The 27,775-nt window shown below is 36.8% G+C and overlaps 1 protein-coding gene across 1 annotated transcript; it reads right to left on the reverse strand.

Moving 5' to 3' along the window:
• Nucleotides 1-2,133: 2,133 nt before the first annotated feature.
• Nucleotides 2,134-23,143, reverse strand: LOC121251734 (7-dehydrocholesterol reductase). The gene is made up of 13 exons (XM_041151075.1): nucleotides 22,945-23,143; nucleotides 21,166-21,388; nucleotides 20,893-20,948; nucleotides 19,577-19,679; nucleotides 19,425-19,490; nucleotides 18,531-18,644; nucleotides 12,106-12,232; nucleotides 5,205-5,305; nucleotides 4,462-4,587; nucleotides 4,263-4,327; nucleotides 3,155-3,236; nucleotides 2,914-2,996; nucleotides 2,134-2,365 (listed from the first exon to the last, which is right to left on the reverse strand). Exons 1-13 carry the CDS (start codon nucleotides 23,034-23,036, stop codon nucleotides 2,299-2,301), a joined length of 1,305 nt encoding a protein of 434 aa, XP_041007009.1. The 5' UTR covers nucleotides 23,037-23,143; the 3' UTR covers nucleotides 2,134-2,298.
• Between the last annotated feature and the right edge of the window lie 4,632 nt (nucleotides 23,144-27,775).

Consider the following 27,775-nt stretch of genomic DNA (forward strand, 5'->3'; position numbering starts at 1 on the left):
ACGCCTCTCCTACCCCTCCATCCCATTTCCAGTATCATCATGTTGGTAGTTTTTTTTTTTTTCCCGGCTTTTTCTAGTTTTTCCTCTTCTTCAGTCAGTTTAGTCCCAATCTACTACTTTCCGATGACCGCACCCCACCATGCTACTTTCCACTCATTGATCTACCGATACAAAAGCTCAACATGTGAGGCTCACTTTCCTACTTTCCAGTGAGTGAATGTCTACATGCGCCCCACCACGATACTTTCCACCCGACGATCTACAAATACAAAAAGCTCAACGTGTGAGGCTCGCTTGCAACTTAGTTCACGCGTGACCACTACGTGCCGCCGTGCCATAACATCTCTGATAGCTACACGCACTGTGCCATAAATTCACTGTCCTCAAATCAACTAGATCTAACCCCCTTCATCCCAAAACCACTAGCACGTGGCCTACAAGTCCTGTGATAGCCACATTTAACCTTTTTCAATTGCTAGAGATTTGGGCTAGTTGATACCGTCTATCCATCCATGTTATGGCTAGTTTTTTGCATTGTACTTGTTGCAGTGGAGTGTTTGTTGGGGAACTTCAATTCGCTCCTTCCTATCTCGATCCTTTTATGCTAATGAATTGCTTGCTTTAAAAAAAAAAAATACTAGCCAATATTGGAATGACTACTTGGCAACGTAATGATAAGAGTGTAGTGAGGGTTAATGCATGCATGTAAGTGACTCAACTTTTTCTTTCCCTCTCCTCCCTACGCACTCTTCATCCCTTTTTTTCTTTTTCTCTCCACTCTTTTTTGTTGAATTTTTTTTTGGGGTAGTGGGGAGCAAAATGAAGGGAATGATGAGGGAACATTTGGAAGACATAACTATTCATTACCTAACTATTGATATCATGAGTTGGCTTTCCCTTATTAATCCAAGTTAAAGAAATATCTCTCCATATCTATTAAAGTTTATTTTTCTCTCCCGTACTTGGATGAGCGCACTTCCCTTGTACTTCCATTGAATTCGAGCCCTTAAAATAAGATTAATTGTTTTTCTTGATTCAACTATAATCAACTTGTCTTTTTACTCGTCAATGTAGAGCTAAATCATTTGAATAGTAATTGACTAATTTCATTAAGTACTGCCTTAAAAGGATGATAGATAAATATTTCTCAATCACATCCAAGACATTAATGATCAATGGTAGATATGAGTTTGGGAGATTTATTTCAAAATTGTAAAATCCTAGAATGTTTAAAAGAGCTGAGTAAATCAAATTGAAATTCAATTCTTTGGAAAAAGATAATTTTCACCAAATTCTCAATCTTCTTTTAGGCCTAGTTTAGATAGTGAATTGAGATGATTTGTAGATAGTAATAAGATATTTGAGTTGAGATGAGATGAGTTAGAAATTATTTGAGTTAGAAATTATTTATTTTAAAATTTGAAAATGTTGAATTGTTTTTTGTATTTTGTTTAAAAGTTTAGAAAAGCTATAATAATTAAATAATGATTAGATGAAAAAGTTAAAAATTTGAAATTGAAAAGTGTTTCTATTTATAGTATTTAAATATTGAGATGAAATAGGATGAAATGAGATGGAAGCATCTCCCTATCCAAACTAGACCTTAGTCGACCAAAAATTTTTAAAGAGTCAGAAAACAGATGAGATGAGATGAGGCCTGAAAACAGATGAGATGAGATGAGTTTTAGAAATTTCTCCAATTTTTCTCATATTTTTCCTACAATTTTCTTGTATATCAATGATGAATCAATCAATGGATGATTCTTTACCACCAGAATGTCGTCAACCTCAAAAGAGTCAAAACACATGCTACTACAATTGCCAGTTTCGCCCATAAATACAAACGCAATCCGGGCCAAACTATAATAACTCCAACTTGCTCCAACCCTCCAATCCGCAGCCAATTCCAAACAAACCCATTTCACTCCCTGGCTCCCTCAACCCAAGCAAAATATAAAGAGAACCATCTCCCCACCCTCCAACAACAAGCACGGTGTTAGTTGCGCTGTAGATCGGGTGATGTGCATTTCAAGTGTGGTAATACTGGCACTGTAGGTTGCTACATGCTACCTCAACAGTGACAATCAATGCATTAGTTAGTGTTAGGTGTTATGGAATAGGCGGAGGGGATTAAACAAGTTTCAAACACGGCAATAACGGAGTCTATCAACATGCTACAAATCAAAAGTTTCGATCACAAAGCAATACCAGAGTTTACCAATATAAATATCATCCTCCACGATACCAAAAGCCGATAAGAACAATTCGGTCAAGTACATTAAATAGAAACAAGGTTATTCAGTAGATTCCGGGAATGATCCTGTAAGGTACCTTCTCGCAATATAGTTTCCAATATTTTCCATACCTGCAAGCAAGACAGTAAGAATTCATTCAACTCTATAAAATGCTTGAATCAAAGTGTACATTGTGTAGGTGTCTATATATATGCATAACACGGGCATGCACACTTGGAGCTTGTCTAAGAAAAAATTATGGCCGATTTTATAAAACATTGTTTCAAACAAATTGCAAAGCATGAGTTAGAACAATTTTATTAGCCCTATGTTTGTATGACACTACTCCTTGCTTCACATTCATAAATCATTATCATGCAGATGGGGCACACCATCATTTTTTTCTTTCCCATGAACTAGCAGTGTAAACTTCATACCACAGCTAATCCTAACTTCTGCAGGGTGGCATGAAATTTGCTTGCCTCTGGAATCACCCAAGACACCACTTGATGAACAAGTAGCTTTAATGAAGACAACTAGGATTAAATAGTCTTAAAATAATTATGGAGACTATGATTCCAAAATTCTTCTTTATGGAATTAGAAATATTTAGAAGACAAATGTTGATGCATGTTCAAGAGGGATGTGCAGACAACACCAGAAGTTTGCATTTGCTTACTTGGACCGGCATCGATCATCATCCCTCTTAGCTCGGTCAAAAAGAAGGATAGTAAGAAATATCACATAGAAATAAGGTAGGAACTGCATAAAAACAACAAAAAGAAAGTAAGATATATCACACAGAAGTAAGGTAGAAACCACAGAGCAATAAAAAGAGTGCGGCAACATGTTCTCCAAACTTTCATGTTAGTGAACCCTTCCCACGCACATAACACTAACAAAGACGAAGAAAATCTTACATGATTAAATAGAGCAGGTACAGTCCAGAAGAAGGCAGCTAATATTTCCGGTGCATAATGAAAATGACGAGATAATCCCCACCTGCAGGAACCATAGAAATGTATGTCAGAGCCAGATTTCAGCTTTTAGTTCCATTATTTTAATGGAGACTAGTTTCCTATGTCCAACTTAAGCATTCCACTTTTACATTCGTATAAATTAATTCACCAATAAAGATACCAACTTCAAGAAGACATGCTTGTTTAAGTCTTTTTTTTTTTAAAATGTTTCAAAATTTTTAAAAGAAAAAATTCAACTTCAAACCAAACATCTTTCAATCTCAAAAGATTGACTAGTTCCATCATTTGCCTAGATTTTAGTGAGAAGTCAAAAACACAAAAACCAAAACAAATTTTTAAAAAACCAACAAAAATATCATAAAAATTATTAAGGGATGCTTGAGGAATGAGATGAGATGGGAATTTTGTGAATAGTAATAAGATGGTTTGTGAATAGCAATGAGATAGTTTGAGTTAAGTATTTATTGGGTTTTGGGAAAGGAGAGAGAAAAAGTTGAATAAAAAATATTATAAAATTAAAACATTATTAGAATACAATTTTTTCATATTATTTTTGTTTTGAGATTTGAAAAAGTTGAATTATTTTTTGTTTTTTATTTGAAAGTTTGGGAAAGTTTTAATGATTAGTTTGAAAAAGTTTTAATGATTAGTTTGAAAGTGTTTGTATTTCAATGATGTTTGGAAATGAAATGAGATGGAATGAGATGCGATGAGATGAAAAACTTTTCCAAACATCCCCTACTTTTCACCTCTTTTCATCCACTTCACAAATCCCAACACACAAAATTTGAAAAAAAATTCAAATTTTCCTATCTACTTCACAAAACCCAATAACAAACATCTCTCAAATTTTCAAAACAATTCTCAAAAATTCACTAACCAAACATGGCCCTAAGATTTAGAAATTTTGGCCTTATCCAACTGCATCTCTCCCATGTTACTAGGACCAACTTAAAGGTGACTTCAACCCCTCAGGAATAGTGGACAAGGAAATAGCAACTCTACAGCCACATATAAGAGTTGATATAAAGGAAAATTGTAAACTCACCATCCAGATGTTAAAAGAAGACTATTTTTTGTTTCCCCAGATGTGGTAGTGTATGAGGCAACTATCTGTAAAGCATGTCAATTAAATTATATCTTTTACCCGCAGATTATGGTAAAAATTGCATGTCCGGCAAAAAGATATCACAAGAAGAAGTGTACATAGTTATAAAAATCATGTGATAAGTGCAAAAAATCAGCACCTTTGAAGGAGCTTTTCCCCAAACTAAGCACTTGCCATTTGTTCTACGAAATTCTTGCCTCTGCCTGTCACAATCATAGTTGATATATATGCACAGAATGCCTGCCACTAGTATATAAAGTGCAAGCTGAAACAAGAGAAGGACACTGTCAGAAAGGGGCAAAGAAGAAAGGGATGATAAAAACTAAATTGAGAAATTTGTTGACATAAAAAATCAACTGCTTAAGCTCATCCGGGCACTTTAGCAAAGGCTTAATACATTTTATGCTGGTACATACCCATTTAGCCCACCCAAATAAGCAGGGATTAAGGCTCACTTGAGCTCAGTGGAGTTACTTTCCCTAGTTTAAAGCTTATATAAAAAATTTCTCAGATTCCATAAATATGATTTCAAGAAAAAAAAAAAAAAATGTTCTACTTCAATTACTTTTGAAGTAATTCTGTCAATTCATACAAAGTTTTCCTCATCCAACCTTCACCCCAATTCTCTAGAACGGCCTAGGTAGCGAAGTGTTCATCACATTGATGAACCTAACTGCATTGAAAATGCATAAAATGTAGAGTACAGGAAAAGTACAGATGTAATTTTGGCAAACATGAAAGGTATGCGGTTGAAAAAGTGAAATTGTACCTAATTAGAAATTGAACATGCCTTATATCAAAATGGCAAAATAATATAACAAACAGACACGTTGCAGAATTCCTATATTTTGGCCAAACCACTGAAAAGAGGTTATATGATACCTGAGTTCCAAGGTTTACAGGATGGTTGACAAGGTACATGCCTGGAGAAGTATAGACAGAAGGAACCCATACCAAGCATCCCCAGCAAATATAAAAACCAGCTGCCATAGACAGAAGTAATATGAACACTAAAAACCTAAGCATGAGTAACACCAGAAGCAGTATGAACAAACCATGATAATGCCACTACCAACCTTTTCATGTTTGAGGATCAATCATATGATGTATCTGAAGACTTCATTAATTCATATTTAAGCAAGCTAGAAAGCCAGTATTATGCATCAAAGTTCATATCTGACAATATGGAGTTACATATATGCACAATGAAGAAGACGAGATAAAAACTACTATAGATAAGTCTTAAGTTTCTGAGGGTGCACAAGAGGGTAAAGGATTCTGTTCCAACTCCTGATCGTGTAGGGCTACATTATTTAACAGCAAAAGGGCTAGTTCATAATTCATTGGAAAGATATTCTATGGGTGTAAGACTTTATCAAATGGATTATTTCATGAATTTTTCAAAACAGGATGTGATCATGCATGAAATTATAGTTTTCTAGTTCAACTGCATATGATTTATCAAAATACTTGTGTGGTAGATTCAGCCAGAGGCTTTGCCAAGAAAAACCAGCAGAATTGTGGCCGCCGCGGGGGGGCAGGGGGCAGGGGGGCGCTATTGATGTGGCTTCCTTGGTTGGAAATAAACAAAAAAAGAAAATGAAAGCAAATAAAGGCAGTAATTCCATAGCCAAACCTAATATCCAAAGAATATTAGAGAGAAAATCTGAACTAAGTATATCCTCCATCACCAAACCAAAGAACCATATTTTGGGATACGATTTGTGCTGAAAATCTGGGTTCTCATAAATGATATTACAATAATCCTTTTTTTTTTTTTTATAAAGATCTTCATTCAGTAAGCTTCAAAAAATTACATCATAGCATTGACACCCACTCATTTTAAATGCCTAGCAAGTTTATGACAACATTACCAATTCCACCCACAGAAATAACCTAAGCCCCTTGGTAAAACTTGAATGCCACTACACATTTCCGGTGGCCAATAAATTTGGAGGAATTTACCAACTGCACCATCCTCAAATAATCACTTTCTAAAATAAGAACTCAAATCCCCATGTTAGGAATCGTTTGAAGCCCTCTCATCATTGCGATACCTTCAATATCATCTGGCATAATTCACTTCATGTTCATTATTTCACATTGTCATAAAAGTATTACAATTTTCATCCCATAAAATGGCTCCGTTTCCAGACTAACGAATATCCCAAAACCTGCATTCATCTTCCACATACCACGTGGGCTTAGGGTTTTTTTTTTTTTTAAGAATGTTGAAGCCGAGGCATCTAATCTCTTTGAACTCCCAAGAAATCAATAAACAGCCGCTTTCTCATAATTCCTTTAAAAAAAAAAAAAAAAAAAGAAAAACACAATCCAAGCTACCTATCCGAAGCTAGAGTGAGCTCCTTTGATCAAATTTAATTTCCAGAAGATGCTTTGACCACCCTTGATGCACACCAGGGTAAAGGCATAAAGCGTGTGAACTGTCCTCAACCAACATTCCACAAAGGTCCCTAAATCATTTCAGAAAAACCTTCCTTCTTGCCACATTTTGTTTATTAGCCAGGATATCAATCTTGAGCCAATAAATTTTTTTAATCCAATCAGGAAGTTGTAAAGGACATAATATTGTCAAAACTTTCTTCATTCTCAAGAATTTGAGCTTTCCCCACTCTCCAAAGATCTCCTCAATTCAGTAGCTACCAAATAAGCACTTTTGACGCTGAAGTCTTCCAATTTTTATTGGTCCCAAACCAATGTATCCCTCGGCATGGAGGGTTAGCACTATTTTCAGAATGCACTTGTAATGACCCAATGAATGCCTAACCCACATCTGGACATACTCTAGAAAGACTAGTAAATGTTACAATTGGAGCACCTTGGAATCATAAAAAAAAGGCTTGAACTTATCCCTCCCAAGCAGTGTGGGACCTATATGTAATTCGAGGTATCTCACTCCTAAATATGTTCAATGATGAAAGGGCAGCTTGTGTTTCTCATAAGAGCAACAGCAGCACTTGAGAGAGGAAGCGGGTGAGAATTGAGAAGAATGGAGATTCGGATTTGAGTTCGGTCTCTTATCCTATAGGGCACGGGAATAGAGGAGTAACATGTGAATAGTTTACGTATCATCAACTTATTGGTGGATGTAAAAAGGGAAAGAGCACCACATCTGGATTGAAGGTTTTCCCTGCATACTATATACGCAGCTAAGTATTTTGATAAGGATTAGTAAAGATGAATTTTTTTTTTTTTTTTTTTTTGCACTATCATCATAGACTGTCACGCCCTAAGAGAGGAGGCCCAAGCCACATCTAAACCTATTCTCCAAAAGGACTAGTCAATGATACAATTGGAGCCCCATTGGAAACCATTATAAAGAGCAAGAACTTTTCCTTCCCAAGCAATGTGGGTTCCCATACACCACCTACCCTTATTACTCAGCATGAGGTATCACAATCTTCCCCCCTTAAATTCCCGACATCCTCGTCGGGCCAGTCCATCGTAGGTGGCTTGGCTCAAGTCTCATATTTCTGCTTGGGATAAGCTCTAATACCATATGTAAAGCCCGAAGGGCGGCCCAAGCCACATCTGGGCCAATATTCCAAAATGAATAGTCAATGATATAACTGGAGTCCTATTGAACCATTATAAAGAGCAAGAATTTTTTTTCCTAAGCAATGTGGGATCCCATACGCCACTACCTTTATCACTTGGTATGGGGTATCACATAGACTCTATTATATGAACTTCAACAAAGCTAGTATTACGCGGAGAATATGAACACTGCAAAACAACCCAACAAAGAAAGTGGAAAGGAAAAAATATATAAACAAACTAACATCCATCATTTTAGCAAAACATGTGCCATCGATTGACCTCTGTCTCTCAAGCTTTTGAACAACAAAACCAACCTCCCAACAAGAACCACTTTTTCCTTGTCCCTTTCAATACTCTGTAATATCTTAACTTCATGCCCATTTTCCTTTTCTTTGATGTACAGGTCAGAAATAAAATAGATTTTATAGCATTTGGACTCCAAAATTTGTAAAGAGCTCCCTCCAAGTCTAAAGTTTAAACCCTTGAGTGCAAACAATTTCTACGATCCATCGGATTGGGGGAATTTCCCAGTCAAAAATAAGGTGCGCTTGCGGGAAACTCCTTGCAGAGGGTCTATACACGCCTGTGATTAGTCAGGACTTTGTTCCCAAACAACTAATGCCAATAAAAAAATTGTAAAAATTTGTTGCTCCCTCTAGATATAATATTTCAATAAAGAATATTGATGCATTTTCAAACATTTATCCCGTTTTCTTACTTCAAGTACCCCTGAAAAGGGATAAATAGAATAAAAGAAAAAAATGAGTGAAAAACAAGAAAACCAGAACAAGATGCTTAAAGAAGCAAGTAGTATATAGAAACCTTTGTGTACCAATCAAGCTTGTTCAGATATGCATGAACATAACAAATGGCAGCATCAACAAGTTGTGCTACCAAAATGCACTAGCTTGGTATCAGCCACTCATCATAATGTTATGAACTGCAAGAACAGTATGAGGGGTAAAATGAGAGGGTACAGGTTAACCTATAAACCAAATGGACCCAGATCTACTGTCCCCGTCCTGCATACCAGGGAAGGCAGGGAAAGAGAGAATAGGTTATAGTTGTAGACGAGGCAGTGGGTGGTGCAGGGAAGAGGGCGGCAGCGCAGTTTCGAGTCATCCTCTGTTGGTTGAACAAAAACACAAAAAGGGAGGCATGGAAGGGGAACTTTCAACTATCCAATTACCTGAAATGGATAGCTGTCCAGGAGAAAACAAGTTGCAAGGGTATATGCATAGTTTGAAAAAGGAGGTAACGGACATGAAGGAGGATTTGAAATTGTTTAGAAAGGAGATAAAGTCTTAGATTTTTAAGATAATCAAAGGTTTGGGTCAGTGCTTGGGCCAACGTATGAGGCCTCTAAAAATAGGAAAAAGGAAGGTTGTTGGGTGTAATAGTTTGAGGCCAGACAAAAGGAATGCCAAACTTGGGCCGGGCCGCATAAGCCCGAAATGGAGGCCGAGGCCGAAGCTCCATTGGCCTGTGTTTGAGAAGGGCTCCACTTCTGGGCCAGTTTCACGGTCCAACGGAAGCCCTGGGCCAAATAAGACCCTTATCTCAGGGCCAGTAACCTCTGTCGTCGATCACAACCCCTACGCAGGCATTCCTTCATCGGTGACAACAGCTCCTACGCAGAAATGCACGCAAGCTTCTACGGAACACTTGGAGGAGGTTTCTGACGTGTCCCCAGTCATAATGGCAGAGAAGGCGACATGTTGGGTATCTGAGAAGTCCACGACAAGAGTAGAGTATGTGGAAGGCTTGGAGCACGATGGGAAGACACAGATAACAACAATGTGTCCCTTGGCTCTGGTTCCGTCTCGTGATCATGGTGTAACACCGACACCTAAAGGGTCCGTCGAAGTTGCACACACAAGGTCGCCAGAGGTGAAGGGACTTGCTGTCAACCCAAAATCTCCAATGGAGAGTACCATTGGTGTTGTTGAGGAGGCACAGGATTTGAACAAGGGTTTATCATTGGTACCGTTTGGATCTACGTCGGGCGCTACATCGGGGGAAGACGTTGTCCCCTTGGTATCTCTTCCTCCATTAAACAATATAGACAAATCATCTTCGGATTGGGTTTTGCAAAAGGTTAATGAGATTCAGCATATTGTGGGAATCTCACATGGAGGATGTGAAGACCAATTTAAAGCTCTAATCACTGCGACCGAGGCAAGCCACTCGCATGATACCAAATCAAGTTTCAAGAAAAGCAGGGAGTTGAAGCATCTTTTTAGTGCAATCAACTATGACGCCAAGAGTGGTAGCTCAAGTCGAGGGCAGAGGTTGATGTATGTTGGGTAGTCTTTTGCATAGAGGATATTTTGGGAGGTGTGATTTATGTTGGGCTATGGGAAACATGGGGTTGGAGAGGGGTGAGTTATTCTATCTCGGGCTTGATGTATGTTGGGTAGTTTTTCGTGGGCTTTTGGGGCAATAGGAGCTCTCTAGTAAGGGTTAGGGATTTTCTTGTATACATCCAGTGTACTTGGTTCCTCCTATTGATATATATATATATAATACTTTTAATTATAAAAAAAAAAAAAAAAAAGGTTATAGCTGCCGCTAGTGCGGACTCAAGGTACTGAAGGCAAGACTAAAGCCAAATAAGATGCACACGAGAAAGGTTTAATATCTCATGCCTTACATGATGATTGAACCAAATAGACTGTAATTACACTCTGAATTTTATTATTATTATTTTTTTCTTTGCCAATCAAGTTGGAAGAATCCGATATACAAAAATAACAAACTAAGAACTACAGTTACCAGGGATGAAACAATAATAAGGGCGGATCATATTTAATTTCAAATAAGATTTAAATTTTTTTAACAATTAAATGTTCAAATTTTGGTACAAATGCATGTTTGTCTTGCATAGTATTATTTGTGTCATAAATTCGTATATAGCCCAAAGCATATGTACAAGAATTCTCGAGTCCAGATGTTAATAACAATTATAATAATTGAACTTAATCCTTGCTCAATAAAAAAAGTTACTTATCTAATGAATGGCTTAAATAGTGATGTCTAAAACTAATATAATTAACAAGTGCACAAAGAAAGAAAAATGTCAAACTCGATTATTGTTTTTATAGGAAATCAAGAAGTTTAATTCATAACATAATAGGCATAGCCAAGCACACAGGACATATACATGAGTAATTCCTAACTAGGATTTACAACCGAAATATGAAACTCATGGACATTTAGCCTGATTTATTGCCCACACCAAGAGGAAAACTCGATTATACATGTACAAAAAACTCAATCTTAAGAAAACGAGACATTTAATTACAAAACTTACAAATTACAAGTACCCAAATTCAAGTATACTTTTTAAATAAGCAGCATAAAATTCAAGCAAATGCATGCAATAACAAAAAGTATAAAAAATCTAATCTTATAATTTTTTTCGTCTTTAAATTTTATTTTTTTCAATTTATAAAAATCTGAAATATAAAAAACAAAACTAGAGTCCAAAATATAAATATAAAAATAAAAACTAAACTAAAAGTTCTTTTTTATATTCTATTTTTTAAAAAATTATAAAAATTCAAATATTTGAAGAAAATTGTAGAATCCTTGGGGGACCTGGCCTCCCTGTGGATTCGTCACTGACTGCTGCAGAGCTCACCTGCATTTCCCAATTTAAGCAACATGTTCTAAACATTAAGTCATAAATAGTCTAGGGTTAAAACTAATTTCAGTCAATTATTAGAAGATATTGTCATTTCTAAAATCAGCGAGAAATCAATAATTGTCTGCCAATGCTGCATATCTATATTGAGTCTTCTTCTTCTTCTTTTTAAAAGATTTCCTTGTGATTGTTCAAGGGTTTTCTAATCTGCGTAGGTTAAGCATGATTCAGGAGTCTTTGTACATATACCTTACTCTACACAGATATTAGAGTTGTGTGCGTGTCTTGAGACAAGATTTCCTTGTATGATCTTTCTTCTCCTTTCATCATCTTGTTAAATCATACCCTTCTTCATACCAGGTTATGAAACAGAATAACGAATCAACAGTGAAAAAGCTCATAGTGATAAAATGGCATTGCAATCAACATACAATAAATTTTCTAGTGAAAAATAGTAGGCAAGCATGATTGGATGAACTGGGCATTCTATGTTTACCACAGTGCTTTATTACCATGAATTAACAAAATAGGAGAAATAGTAAAATGTGAAATGCAAACAATAGACCAAACTCATACCTCGATCATGTGCAATATCCATGGTGTTCCAATAACCTGATTCCCACCAAAAAAACTTTGTGACATAGACCAGCATCAACGTTGTATTGACAAGCATCGAATCAGCCACTCTCCCATTCACTTCGTACTGGTAAAGAGTTGGATATTAGAGAGAGAGAGAGAAAAAAAAAAAGGCAAAAGATTGTGTACTCAAAAACATTTATTTCTGTGTCTGTGTGCAGCATGCTTGTGCATTTCAAAAAAGAATGGCTTGTCTTGCAACAAAGAGATGCCTGTCAACTTTGATTTATGTAATTGTCATAGAGACAACAAAATGTTATCCGCTTGTTTTGATGGAGGTTTCTCTTAGGTTTTTCAAACACTGGTGTCAACATATTACATCTTCTGTATGCCAAAAATACTTTGTTGTATCATGGGGCAAACCAGACCAGTTGTATTGTTTACGTGCTTTATTCTAATGCTTTGTAGCAGTTTCCTGGTTGAGGGCTAATTTCACTAAATTTGAGATGGTTCTAATAGGTTAGAAGTTCAGCATCTGCTCTAGTTTAATCAAGTAAAGTCACAACCAAGATGAGAGAGAGGCCTCGTGGAAAGCAGAAGTAAATAATAACCATGGATGCACATGGGATGCGGGATGTTCTAATGAATAACAAGGATTCTCATGAATAACAAGGACCTCACATGATGGATTATGGGAGAATATAACAAAAGAATGAGGGAAGTTTTTTACCCATAATAGATATGCAATTAGAGGCAATTCCAAGATTCAATTTTGGGATGATTTAATGTGCAGAGATAGGGCTCTTTTTTTTTTTTTTAAGTAAAGTTTTATTGACAGAAGAGGCATCGCCCAAGCACACCGGTAGCATACAACAAACATGCCTAATTACATCTAAGCACTAGTGAGAGATACAAGCAAATCATGAAGATTGTCCATATTACAAATAATGGCCAAAGCCCAAGAGAGTGAAGTATAGTAAAAAAGAACGTGCCATGTCTTTAAAGCACCTCTTGTTTCTCTCTAGCCACAAGCATCACATAATGCAATGGGGGATCATTCTCCACACAGCAACGATGTGGGCATTTCCCCTAATTCTTGTCCAGCAGCTCAAAATATCCCTAACTCTTCCAAGCATAACCCATGCCACCCTGGTCCGATGAAAGATCTCATTCCATAAACACCGGGCCACCCCACAATGTAACAAAAGATGATCTACTCATTCCCCATCTCTCTTGCACATAAAGCACCAATCTGAAATGATAAGACCATGTTTTCTCAAATTATCAGAGATGAGAATCTGCCTAAGAGATGCAGTCCATACAAAGAAAGCAATCTTAGAAGGTAACTTGACTTCCAGATAACCTTCCAAGGAAAGCTAAAATCATTAGAAAATCCCAAGAGAGCCTTATAGAAGGAGCACACTGAGAATTTTTTATTTTCACTCGGATTCCAAATCATCCTATCCTCCACCTCATTGCCAATCGATATTGCATACTACGAGTCAAAGAAATCAGCAAACATATCCAACTCCCAATCTTGAGCTGCTTTCGAAAAACTCACATTCCAATACACCATTAGATGATACCAATATCAGCCACAGCAGCCTCTTTGTCACGAGAAATTTGGTAGAGCATAGGAAACACCTGCTTTAGAGCCCTTTCACTGCACCAGACATTATGCCAAAAACAAACACTATTACCTCTTCCAATTGCAAATCTGAAAAACTAGGAGAATCCTCCTCATCTAGCTCTTATGTTTTTCCACAATCTCATGCCATGTGTCCCCATAACTTCATTAGAACACTAACCCCCAAATACTCCCATACTTAGAATCTATGACTTCTCTCCATAAGCCGAGGCCCTTCCCTAAGACATCTCCACAACCATTTCCCCAAAAGTGTTTTGTTGAAAACCCTTACATTACGCACCCCCAACCCACCACATGGTATTGGTGAGCAAATTTTATCCCAACCAACAAGATGGAACTTAGTTTCCTCCTCAATGCCTCTCCAAAGAAAGTTACAAAAAGTTTTCTCAATACGAGAGGCCATACTTGCAGGTAGTGGAAATAGGGATAGAAAATAAGTAGGGAGGTTAGATAAAGTGCTCTTGATGAGAGTTAATCACTGCCCTTGGACAAATATATCTGTTTCCACACCACTGTATAATTTCCAGCACACTCCTCGATAGACTCAACCACCCTCGAGTCCCACATAATAAGGATACCCCCGAATGCTCCCTTAGAGGCAAGGTACACCCGTCTCACAAATGGACAGCCCAAATGCTAGTGATGATGCTATGATCCTTCAATTCCATCTTGGAATCCTGCAAACAAACAATATCCAACTTCCATTGACGTAAAAGATTCTTCACCCGCATACGCTTATTGGGATCATTAAGAGCATGAATGTTCCAAGAAAGAATTCTAGGCTTCATGGGGAGAAGTAGCCTTTCCCTTGGTTCTTCCTTTGTTAGTACTGCCCTCCCTTCTGTCATAATTGATTGAACAAGTGAGACACTTCAGCTCCCTCTTTTTCCTAGAAGCAGATTTAGGGGATTCAAAAGGTGAGATGCATTTTTGGATCAGCTGTCAGCAACTCCACGAACACCTTCTAAGCCACCATTAATGATTCCTTGGCCACATGCAATCCAAATGGGTTGATTGGCTCATGAAGGTCCCTGGCGCCTCTGCTTCTTCGTCACCTTCTCGAACATCCTCCGTCGCCGTCGATGAGCTCCTCGGTACCACCGTCACCTTCTCGGGAGTCTGATGGGTGACTTGCAAGCCCAATGGGTACCTCGGCACCTTCTCCGGCAAGGTTGACTGACTCCCGCCGGTAGAAGGCTCAGCCTCACCCTCCTTGACTCTCCACACGGGCTGGGTTCCAATCCTAAACTTTTCTCTATTTTGCCCCACTTTTTGAAGCCCAACCAAACGACCCATTTGATTTGGACCTAGCCCAGCCTTTTTTGCTCGCTCTATCGGACAACCCATTTGCTTAGAGCCTAGCCCAGCCTCATTTAGTTGCCCTCCTATTACATCACACTCCCTTAATAGCCCACTGACCTCACTTCCCAAGCCCATTACATTGCCCAATCCAATCACCTCCCTTCCCTGGCCCTTCTTATTAGGCCCGTAACCGTCCTCCTCAACTCACCGTATTAGAGCCTCAACCTTCTCTTGCATTGCCAACAACTGCATTTTCACTTCTAGCAAGGTACTGTGCACATCCTCCTTTGCCAGACCCACGATAAGCCTACCTCCTCCACTGTGCACTTGCCTTCCCAAACGTAGGTGGAGCCTTTCCACCCCTGTCAGCACCATCTGTTGTGCCATAGCCATGAGTCAGCACCTTCTGCTGCACTGAAACCTCCCTATACGAACGACTCTATGGGTGGTTCACCGCCACCAATGGCCTCCACGCTACCCCTCCTCCTCTACCATGAAACTCGCGCCCTCCCTCCATAACGGCCTCCCACAATGCATCATCCATTCTCCTCCAGCCCTTATCTCCCAAGTGTTTAGGTATGAAAATGAAACTTCGTCGGCCACCACCACCTACTCCACCAAAGCCATGTAATGGCCTCGAACATTTGAACACCTCTGTGCAATGAAGCTTCTGGTACCCTCCCTTGCGGTTGTGTAAAAATCCTTCTTGTCACCCTTCAGGCAGTCCTCCAATGTTTTGGCAAACCATTGCACCGTAGGAATTCCCAACCTCATCTCTTTTACCAACCTCCTATTCCTCTCAGTAATGATAAAGGACTTCCCAACCTTCGACAAGGCAAATGCGTTTGATTCTATCACTAAGGTGCTACTTGGATAGCGAATTGAAATGAAAGTTGAAAATTGAATAAAATATTGTTAGAATATTATTTTTTGGGATTTGAAAATGTTGAGTTTTTTATTATATTTTGTGTGAGAATTTGGAAAAGTTGTAATGATGATATGAGATGAGATGAAACACTTTTTTGTATCCAAACGGGGCCTAAATGTTTCAGAAACCTCATAATCCCCCTAATCTCACTTAAAAACACTCAACTCAATAGTAATCTCACTTTAGAAACCCAACGAAACTCATAGGTAGCAAGTTGTACAGAGTGGGAAAAAAACACGATTGTACGATTGAAGTTTGAAAAAGTTGTTGATTTTTGTGTTTTGTTTTGAAGCTTGTAAAAATTGTATTGGTTTTTGTGTTTGGATAATGATTAGATGAAAAAGTTGAAGATTTGAAATTGAAAAGTATATTGTGTTTAAGTGATATTTGGGAATCTCTATCTTTGTTTTTAAGAAAACCTTTATTTTTTTAAATGCACTAAAGCATCCAATGTCATGTTTTTGGACTTTGTTGATACTAAATTTTTTATTGTAACTGTTTTGGGGCAAGTACATTTCAGAAGAACTGTTTTATGCATCTTTTGGGTTTCAATGAAGTTTCTTTCAATTAATCCCCCAAAAAAGAAAGGAATGACTAAGGCCCCATTTGGATGTTGAGCTGAGTTGAGTTATTTTTGAATAGTAGTGAGTTGAGATGGTAGAGTGAATTTTGTAGGGGCCACCTAAGATAAGTTTAGATATGTTTGGATGTTAAGATGAGTTTAGATATATTTATAGGAAGTTGAAAAAGATTATGGGTCCCATTGTAAAGAGGTTTTGAGTTGAGATGAGTTTAGTGATTTGAGAGTTAGGTGTTTGGATGTTAGACTCAGCTTAAAATTAGACTAAACTGAGTTGATCTCGGTTCAGTTCAACTTACAAACAGGGCCTAAATGGCAGAAGTGGTGGAAAAAAGAAGAGCACATCTCAACCCCTAGGAGTTGGCTCAAGTGGTAAAGACCTTGGTCTTGGTGGTATGCTCCCTTCATGTCTAAGATTCAAATCCTCTTATGTGCAAACAATTTCTAAGGGCTATCGGACTAAGGGATTTTTTCCTTAAATTGCCCGAGGTGCACTTGCGGAAAACTCTCCAAGCTTGTGCACCCTCATGATTAGTTAGGACGCTATTCTCGGACAACTGGTGCTAATAAAAAAAAGGACACATCTCTCTCTCATACCCATCTCTAGCCTAATATGCCAATGAGAAACTATGTGCATTATCCTTGCACTGGTGATCGTAAATTATTCTTGAGCTTGCAACATTGGTGGAATGTCATGAGTAGCTAGGGCTTTATTTGACCGAGTTCAGGCAAGTTGAGCTTGTCTGAGCTTGGCTCGAATATCTAATAGTCCTAACTTGAGCTCGGCTCGTATGAGAGTCAAGCTCTGATATTCAGCTCGAGCATGGCTCAATTTATAGAAAATCCAGCCCAAGCATAGCTCGAAGCTTGAATTGTGATCAAGCCGATTGCTTAATCAAGCTCGGCCTGGCTCAACTAGAGAATTTTTTAAGTCCCTTATTTTCTCAATTGAAAAATAAAAAACAATAATCACTAAATAAATGAATTAAATAATAATTGAAATGAATCAAAATTGCAATTTTTATGAATTAGTCAAATATCAAATATGTAGTAATACAATATTACAATTTTCTCTTTTAATTGTATTTTTAACTAATATATATATATATATATATATATATGCGTGCACGCACTCACACACACGTTTATACGTTAATGTATAGATTTTTATTATATACTGCTACTTCATATGTAATATACCATATACATAAAATATGTACAATTTTATAACATTTTTATTAATATGTGTGTGTGTGTGTGCGTGTCTTACATTACATGCGAGCGAGCTTATGAGTCAAGTTTTATACGAGCTTGTTCACGAATATTAATCAAGTCAAATCAAGTATTATAAGAGTTTTGTCATTTAATAATAGATCATAATTTTATGTTCACGAATGAGCTCATTTAATAAACGAATCTAGCATGAATCAAATTCAAGCTCATTTAATAATAGCTCATTTCATGTTTGCGAACATTAATCAAGTCAGGTTCGAGCTACCAATCGAGTAGCCTGTTCAAATTACACCCTCATGAGTAACAAATTACCACCATTCAGGCAAAACTTTATTAAAAAAAAAAAAAAAAAAGACAGAAAAACAGTTAAAGAGGTTGATGGGCAGGTTGGAACCCATCCAAATAATTAGAATATTTTGAATGTAGGTATTTGAAATATACTATAAATGGGTTAAAATAGAAAAGTGAGTACTAAATGATCATATCCATTTATGTTCACCTGTAGCCTACTTGTTTGCCACCCTAAAATTGAAGAATTACTCTTTTTATAAGTACAAAAAAAAACTGAAGCATTACTTAAACATCAAACTACCTAGTAGTCAAATATATTAACCAATGAAATGCCAACCTTTATATCTCTCATATCTTTCTTTTTTTTTATAGGTCATCTCTCATATCTTACCACTTACATAACAAAAGTGACATTGGTGATATACGCACAGTTGGAACATTACCTGTTTTATGCAATATGTCACAGCAAGAACTGCCCAAGACATCATCCCAAATCTGCAGTTTGTGAAAACTTTTATATCAAAATGTTTACCAATTCGAGGATATAGCTCCATACCCTGCAAGAAGCAAAGGAGATTATTAAGAACACTTTACAAAAGAGTAGGACCTAGACTGACAAATCCATTGTTGTCACAGGTAAATCTTGTAATGATAACTAGACATTGGAGTAGTTTTAATTGCACAGACAAGTAAAAACTGGTGCTTGTCAAAAGAATAGTTTACAACATAATCCAAGTCCAATAGGATCATAAAGAAGGGAAGATTTTTGCTATCTCACCAAATCATTAGATAGGGGGAAAAAAGAAGCTGATAGAAAAGGTACAAGAGATGGTACTGATGAATTTACATGTTATAAGTTTAGCATAGTTTCTGGGTTATTCATCTCACTCAAAAATCAAGCCGCAGATAGGGAATGGAGCCTTTCAACATTTCATATTTACATCTGATTATAAGTTGATTTTTTTTTTTTTTATAAGTGATTATATAAGTTGATTTTTTTTTTATAGGTAATTATATAAGTTGATTTTTGATACAGTGATCTTGACACGAAACGCTGTGGAAAACATCATCAGAACTAAGGGTGATGCTAAACAACAACACATACAAAGTCACACTGAGGCAATATATGTGTAAAGTAATGTATTATTGCACTCATAGAACTAAAAAGATTCTTGAAAAATGCAAAAATACCTTTGTTAAAATTGTCTTAAAAAAATGTCACGTCAAAAGCAGACTACACTATTCATTAGATAAGCGTGCCTCTTAAATCATTAGTCATAAATTAGAGTTATAGGATAAGAATGATCAGAATATCATAGATATTTCAAGACACTCACCCAGTAGAAATCAATTATTATGTTCCCAGATGAACCAGAATCGGTGGAAGATGGCGCAACATGACCCTTGTATACATAAACCATTAGTGATGGAAACATAAACTTACATTCCATAAAATGCAAATATTAGTACTGCAAAGTTCAATCCTCACTTTTATGTACAAGAAAATACAGAAGACAAAGCTTCCAAAAATAAGTGCTGAAAATATTTCTCCCAGATGATCATACACCAGCGAGGGGTTGAATATCCCAAACCTGAAGAATGAACATTGAAAAAATGAAATGCCCTGGAAATTTAATTGCATTTATGTAAATCAAAAACAAAAGCATGGTGATATACAGAGCTCAAAAGAAAAGAAAACTACAAGGCATGTCAATAGAGAGAATAATGAGTGTGTTACAGTACAAGTAAACCTATACTTCAGTGAGTTCCAGACAACGATACCGAGCGGAACATGAAATTAAGGTTGATATATGAAAAAGAAATATGCAAACAATAATTTCTAAGTTCATACTCCTGCTAGTAATGGCATGTTTTCAAAGATCAATATATTTAGCAAGTCATACCTCTTCTGATAAGTTTTATAAACAATGGGAAAAAAAAAAAAAAAAAAAGAGAGAAAAAATACATGGGGGGCATGCATCAAATACCCACAGAGAGAGAAAGAGAAGAGAGCAAGAAAACCCTGGAAATAAAGATAGAGAAACAGATTAGCTGTCATCCAATGGTACAGCACATTACGAAAATAAAGTATTGAGCTCCTCAACAGTCCTTTCTGCCGTCTTTGGAACTTCTGTAATTTCTTTCCTACCATATGCACCAAATCAAATAAATAGGGATAATTTTCTCCAAGCCTCATTATGATGGCTACCAACCCACCAATTCCAACATGCTAACAACTCCATTCGACAAGGCATCACCTAACTAAGCCCATATTGCTGAAAAGACCTGCCATAATGGGCAAACTACCACACAATGTAGTAGAAATTTATCCATAGATCCCCCATTTCTCTTGTAGTACATATTCAGCAATTTGACTCTAGATATTTTAACGCCAATTCAGCATTTCATCAGTTTTGTTATCATATAACAGAAAAACCAATAAGACAGTGATACAACCAATTTTCTTCAGTTGGTAGTTAGTTCATCAACCCACGACCTAGCCCACCACTTCCCTTTTTAGCATGATGTAATTTGAAAAAAAAAAAAAAAAAAAAAGAAGAAGAAGAAGAAAGAAAGAAAACACTGATATCACAAGCGCATCAATCATTTAAAATATTATTCAAACGATTAGATGAATTTATATGCTGCCCATAGTGATCGCCAAAAGCAATATCTCTGCACATCCCACAGCAATTAGAAAATAATGACGCAAATTGCTGCAGCTGAAAGAGGATTCACAACCCTTTGAAGGACAAAACCATGTTGGCAAGCATAAACACTTTATTTGATTGAGAAAGTCCTTACCACCAAATACCAAGATAAGAAACCAAAGTCACTACATATGCAGCCATCCCATTCGCCTGCAACATGCATGATATAAGATAAGAAATAGGTAGTTTTTACATTGAACAACTTTGCAATATATATGCAAGTAGCTGGAATCCACAACTTCATGGAGCGCTGGAAAATTCAAAGTAACAAAACATCTTTCAAATTGATAGTTTACCAAGTATAAAAGTTCAGATGTGGAGATAGTAAGAAATCACTCTGGGAAATACAACATTTACTATCAAGTACCTTGTAAACAGGCCGATTTCCTGCTGGAGATACTGGGCCCTCGACCCTTTTGCCAGGTAAAAGAAGTTGAAGCGCAGCCTCAAAAGCAGCATAACAAGCAATAATTTTCCAAGCAATAGCACTGGGTCTCGGCCATATATCTATAAATCCTTTAAGCCTGTGCTGCTTCAAGTAATCGAAAGTTTGGGAAACAGACCCATCAGCATGTACCATTGTATACCATCTGAACAAAGTATCAAATTCTGATGTCAATACCCACTTACAATAAACCAGTTTTATAGCAGAACTTGTTAACCAGCAGACACTCACTGATAAGGTGCTCTAAAAATCCAACTTGTACTTTAATTGAGCATAAGACATCACCCAAAGCTTGGCCATTGACAACTTTTCTTTCTCTGCTCTGGACTCTTTTTTATTATATTTAGAGTCTGTCCATTTTGTATTGGTGTTTGTTAGTTCAAGGACATGTCTGGATTTCAATAATTGACATGAGTGCCAGTCTATATTGGTAATTATCAAGCTGGCCATGAGCATCTTCTTTCAGTTTCTCATTTTCTTTTCTATAAAAATATTTGAAAATAAATGAATTTTCGGAAAACCTCTTGAACCAAGTGTTAACCTCAAAAATAAGTTATTTAAAACATGAGAATATCTAATCCAATCAAATGGATCATTTAATTTTCTTTTTAGTTTCTGGTACATTTAGTTGGTGTTATAAGGAGTGAATTGTCTACAAGATAACACTGAGGAGTAGTGCCTGTGTATTTTAAGTGTGATTTGTCCATGAAGGCTTTCCGGGCATGAAACAATACCCATATTGCTTGATGTTGCTCAAACAAACCGGGGAACTACGTGGCATTATTACCATACCGGAAGCAAGAACTGGAACTGGGTAGAGAGCTTTTGTGGAAAGCTGGGCAGGTGGTGGAACTTTTTGAATACTCTATAGGCTCTAGGATCTTCAAGTGGACCAATGAACCGATCGAACTGGCCGGAACCAACTGGTTTCGACTGGATTTTTACTGGGTTGGCCAATTCTTAACCCTCTTTCTCGAAAAACCAACAGTGTCAACTAGAGTGTTGGTTTTAGGGTCTCAATTTGCCCAGATAAAACCAAACGGACCATTTAACATATATGAGATATAAATAGGTATGGGTTTAACAATTTTCATGGAGAGAACCCCATCCATCGTATTTGAAGGAAATTACAGCAAGAATTTCCTCAATGAAAGATTGAATTTCAAGTAGTTTTAGAAACTTTTATTAAAAGATTTAATTTCAAGTATAATTATCAAAAAAAAAAAAATCAAGTAATTTTAGAAACTTTTATCAAAAGATAAAAAATAATAATAATAATAATAAGAAAATAAAATAAAAAAGCACTAGAGGCACGTCAAAGTTGTGACACTCAAATCTGTATATTAGTTTAGAGGATGAAAGTTTCATAAAAATCGAAGGGATGATGCGATCATATGGTACTTACTGAGATGATGTAACACACCTTTACTGTTTGAATGATTGTTGATTCTTTGTATAAGGCTAAGAGCTAAGTAACCGCATTCATACCCTTCTTGCTATATATGCAAACAAGATGCCCATTTTGCAGAGGATTAATGAGATTTAGATGTAACAACATCGTCCCCTCCCTCCAAGTATGATAAAATCGCACCCCATTACACATAACAGTAATTTTCACTTCTCAGGAAGATTATCATTATTGAGAAACAAACACAAATCGAATCCGAATTAAGAGGGAGACAAATATAGGGGAGTGCTTACAGTAGAACAACAAAAGGAGGGCAGAGAGAGAGCAAAGACAGCATGGAAAAGTATGTCACCAGCGGCGAGTGTACCGTCTTAGCATCTCCCATTTTCTCTCTCTCTCTCTCTCTCTCTCTCAATCTCCGACTGTTTCTGCTTGACTGACTTCAGTACATAACAACCCCTGCTGTGCATGAGATGCGAATGGCAGAAGGGCATTTTCTTCATATTTCCAGTTAGGCCCCTCTCATTTGCTCGTAATTGCAGAGGCTTCTCCACGTGTTCTGAGATCTGACAGTCGCTGATCTGAATTCTGATCACTCTTTGCCTGCTCCATCATTTTTATTTAAGGTTTTATTTGATTTTACGAATGAATTGAGATGTGTTGAATTGAGTTGTGATAAAAATTAAATTAAATATTATTATAATCTATTTTTTAATATTATTTTTATTTTAAAATTTAAAAAATTAAATTATTTATTTTATTTCATATAAAAATTTAAAAAAATATATAATAATTAGACGAAAATGATTGTGAAAATAAATAAAACTTAAATATTAAAATAATGTCTTTAATTCACCTCTCATATATATATATATATACTGTCAAATTTAAAAGTTAAAAAGCTTGTATAACATTTTCAATCTTATAAAAAATAAAAAATAAAACTTCTAAAAAATATATAGTTATTTATTTTAAATTCAAAATTATTTTTACAAGTTTTTTTTTTAATTTTTGAATGGATTTTTGTTTTTACATTAATACTATAATTGTTTAAAATATGGTACATACATGCCAAATATTTATTAGTGGCAAACTAAATAGTAGACTATTTTAATATTTAACCCTTATTTTTAGCTTGTCAAATGGAGTTTATATTAACAAGTGTTTGATTCTCCTTCAATATTTGACAAATTTACCTCAAAGAGATGTATGATATTTTAAATGTGTCCATCACATCATAAAAATCAACCAAATTACCTTCCATACATATAAAAGCAAAAATAAAAAATAAAATAACAAAATAATAAGAAAAAGATTTGTTTGGCATGAAATTGGAAGATCCAAACTTGACCCTATATTGCCAAATAAGCATGCCTAACTGAAGACTAAGGGCTCGTTTGTTTGATGAGATGAGATGAGATTAAAGTTAAAAAGTTGAATAAAATATTATTAGAATATATTTTTTAATATTATTTTTATTTTGAGATTTAAAAAAGTTGAATTGTTTATTTTATTTTGTGTGAGAATTTGAGAAAGTTGTAATGATGAGGTAAGATGAGATGAGATGAAATGAGATGTTTCTTGAAAACAAACGAGGCCTAAAGCTGCAAAAATTAAATAAGCATAGATTGAATTCATAAAAGCTTGGAAGATTTTCTCACATTACTGGGTAAGCAAATGTATCAAGAAGATTTTCTTCTTTATTAAGCATTTGGTATAAAAGAGATTTTACTAAAAATAAATAAAAATTGCTCAAACCTTAAAGTCATAAACTAAAAATATCTATAAATAAATCTAAATCTCAATCTCTTCTCCTTGTGTTAAATCCTGTTTTGTAACTTCAACCCTCACTTTAAGTATTACCTAGGACAGTCACATACTAAGATAAAATCAAGTCAAATACTCATTAAGAACTACCTTTATAAACATATAAGAAGATAGGTTTTAATTCAAAAAATAACATTCATATGTATGTTCATATTTAGTCATATTCATCACATTCAATCTCAATCATGCATTAACATTCAGTCTCATTTATGCCTTTACAGACTCTATTTTGACCTCATGATCAATACACATTGCTAACTATTATGTTAGGGTTAGTGACTCTTGCAGCCTTGGCACTTTCCTAGACTGTTAAGAAAAACCTCAGTCCTTGTGAGGGCCCCGTCATTGCAAGGGGACAAACTACCAATGGGATTGAGTGAAAAGAAAGATGAGGAATACTCCATTGGTTTAGTGCAGAAAATAGTTACGGGGGCTGCAAACTACAACTAGTCCAACATGTGGGCGGGCAAGCACATTGTAGATAACCTGGTAGGTATGCCACAGAGCGAGGTGGAGATGATTACCTCCCCCCCCCCCCCCAATGGTAGGCGAGCTAGAAAATTTGTCGCTATGCAGGCGAGAACGAAGAGTTGAAAAGGCTGGTGGCTCGAATGAGATAAAAAGCTACTCGCCCAAAGCGAACAACGGTCTAGAACATACCAGAGTAGATATGGGAGCTTTTTCGAACAACACAGAAGATGCTTGGAAGAGTGGTAGTGGCATATGTAGAAGCCCACATTTCACCTGAAGGGTAACATCCAAAGTGGGGTCTGCTAGAGAGTTTACGACTCAGGAAATTATATCATCGTAACCCAAAGGTATGTCCTGATGCCACATGGAAAGCCTTCATTCAAGGACGGACCGAGGAGTTGGCAGGTCGTAAGGAAGTGCGGACCATGCCCTAGCCATCTGTCTTTGTCATCTTGCAATACGATAGTCAAGGCCAAAGGACTTTTATCCAAGCATATGGGGGTCAAAGATATGTTAGAAGAACATCTGACAGTCTCATCCTATAAAAAGAATTTGGATATGAGACAAAATCTCACTTTTAAGATCTTAAACACCTGAGACCTTGTGAAGCCAAATTCTTTAGAGGAGGCAAGGAGGGAACGGTGCAACAAAGTAGCGAACCCAACATTGTGAGGTATGTTAACTTCCAAGACAAGACTAGGGAATGGGGGGTAAATATTGTATGTAAGAAGCATTTGCATTTTCTGTAAACTTCCCATTTTTGAACATAAATAAATCTATTTTTTATCATTATGTTTATCTTATGTTTATTTCTTGTTTTCTAAGGCTTTGAAGGCGTTTGTTGTTTTTCATTACTTCATGATCCGGTGTGAATATCTATATGTGTGTAAGTATACCTTGCATCAATAATCATAGGATGGGATGGAGTTTCCTGGACCATTCCTACAAGACATTGCCACGAGCTTCAAATGGAAAAGGTAGGCTCAATGACATATAAAGTTGCATTACCAGCCGAATGCCAAGAGGTGCATGATGTATATTGCGCCTTCTTTGTGAGAAAGAGTTTCAGGACTCAAGATCCCTGAATAATTAGTTCAAGAGAGATTTAGTTGCAACCGAATCTTACTTATGAGGAAATGGCAGTACGAATTGTAAATTGGAAGGAACGAGAACTACGGTCCAAAACTATACCCTTAGTAAAAGTATTGCGGGGAAGCCCAAGAAATGAGAAGTTCACATACGAAATCAAAAAGGTCACAAGGGAAAATTTTTCCTAATTATTAGAGCCACAGTAGCTGAACGGTCATGAAATTTAATAAGGGCATGTATGCCATTGGATGAGTAGGTATGCGGCCATAATTAACCCCTAAACCCATTTGTCAGAGTCAATACTCTAGAAATTTTAAGAAATATCACTATAGTTAGGGAGAAGAAGACTGTGCGGATGGTAGCTCCACCACCAGGATCAGCGATTCATGAAGGAAAGGCGTGAAGCAGCAAGGCTATTAGAGGAACAACAACGGGTCGAGGAGGAACATCAACGAGCAAGAGCTCCAATTGCGAGGAATTGTAACGAAGTTGTGGACTATCACGATGGTGTTGTGTTCACCCAACCAATGAGATCACATGAAGTAACATGTTCAGTTTGGGAATGAGAGTTCCGAGAGGAAAACGAAGACTGGATTGCATTGGGAACCAACATCCTTGAAGCTAGCAGAGACGCTAGGATAGGACGGAGCATAAGTCGATGATGTAGAAGAAGCCAAATAGCTAACTCAAAGGGAAGAAACTTTTGATCCAGTGACGGAGGGGTCAGTCTGAAGGTGCATGAAGGATCGAATGTACCCCACAGTCAACCAGTGAGCCAGTCGATGATGATGGATAGCACGATTAGAGATCTATCCCAAAAACATCCCTGACACTCCTATTAGGGGTGGGCTCCCACTCCAACGGAGTTGGATTCCTCAACTCCAAACTCTGACTCCGATAACCATCGCAGTCCAAAATCAACTCTGATTCCTACCCTGAGATAGAGCTAACTTCGGGTTCGCTCCGCTTGATCGGTATTGGATTCAAAGTTCCATTCAGAGTTGGGGTTTTCTTTCCCATTTTCTTACCCACTCGTACTTTCCCAACATCCAAACAAATAATAAGAAAGTTTCTTAGCCACTTGCACTTTTCCAGCATCCAAACAAAACTTAAGAGATTTTCTTACGCATAGTTCGCACTTTCCCAGCATCCACACAAAGATAAAAAATTAGTTGTACTATTAAAAACAAGATTCCAAACCAATAAACACAATCGACGACAGAGACAATGATGTCGGGGTGTCAATATTGGCTGTCGACGATGTCCTTTTCCAGGGAGGTACAACACTGCCGGTCCTAGCCACATGCAAGTATACATGAGATGAAGACAAAGAACAAAGAGAGACTAAGGAGGTAGAGAGACTAAAAGAGAAAATGACTGAGGAGAAATAGAAACGCGTAGGGTTAGCAAAGAGATGAATATATAGGATTTGAAAACCAACATTGTTTCAATATTTGTTTTCTTATAAATAAAAAAAAAAAAGAAGAAGTTGCAGGTGCGTGATTTGGTGTCTACGAGGGCTTGAACCATGTTCATTAGTTTGCTAAACCCAGCTATATTCGTTAGGCTACTTGACGAGTTCTAGCAATTTTGTTACAATATCAAATAAATTAAGTATACCTATCGAAGTCAGAGTTGGTAGCCAAAGTCTTGTTCAACTTCGAACTCTGACATTGATTTCAACTCCAAACTCTAAATTTTCAAACTCCGTCGGAATCAAACTGGGAGTGGGTGTCG

The sequence above is a fragment of the Juglans microcarpa x Juglans regia genome, chromosome 1D (assembly GCF_004785595.1).
Source record: "Juglans microcarpa x Juglans regia isolate MS1-56 chromosome 1D, Jm3101_v1.0, whole genome shotgun sequence".
Classification (NCBI taxonomy): Eukaryota; Viridiplantae; Streptophyta; class Magnoliopsida; order Fagales; family Juglandaceae; genus Juglans; species Juglans microcarpa x Juglans regia.

Bases quoted from the DNA above. Each gene is read 5' to 3' on its own strand.
- LOC121251734 (XM_041151075.1), bottom strand. From the start codon at position 23,036: ATGGGAGATGCTAAGACGGTACACTCGCCGCTGGTGACATACTTTTCC. The intron at 4,588-5,204 runs GTATCATATAAC...CTCTTGTTTCAG, and splicing joins CTGTAAACCTTGGAACTCAG to CTTGCACTTTATATACTAGT. The intron at 2,997-3,154 runs GTAAGATTTTCT...GTTTTTATGCAG, and splicing joins TACCTGCTCTATTTAATCAT to TTCCTACCTTATTTCTATGT.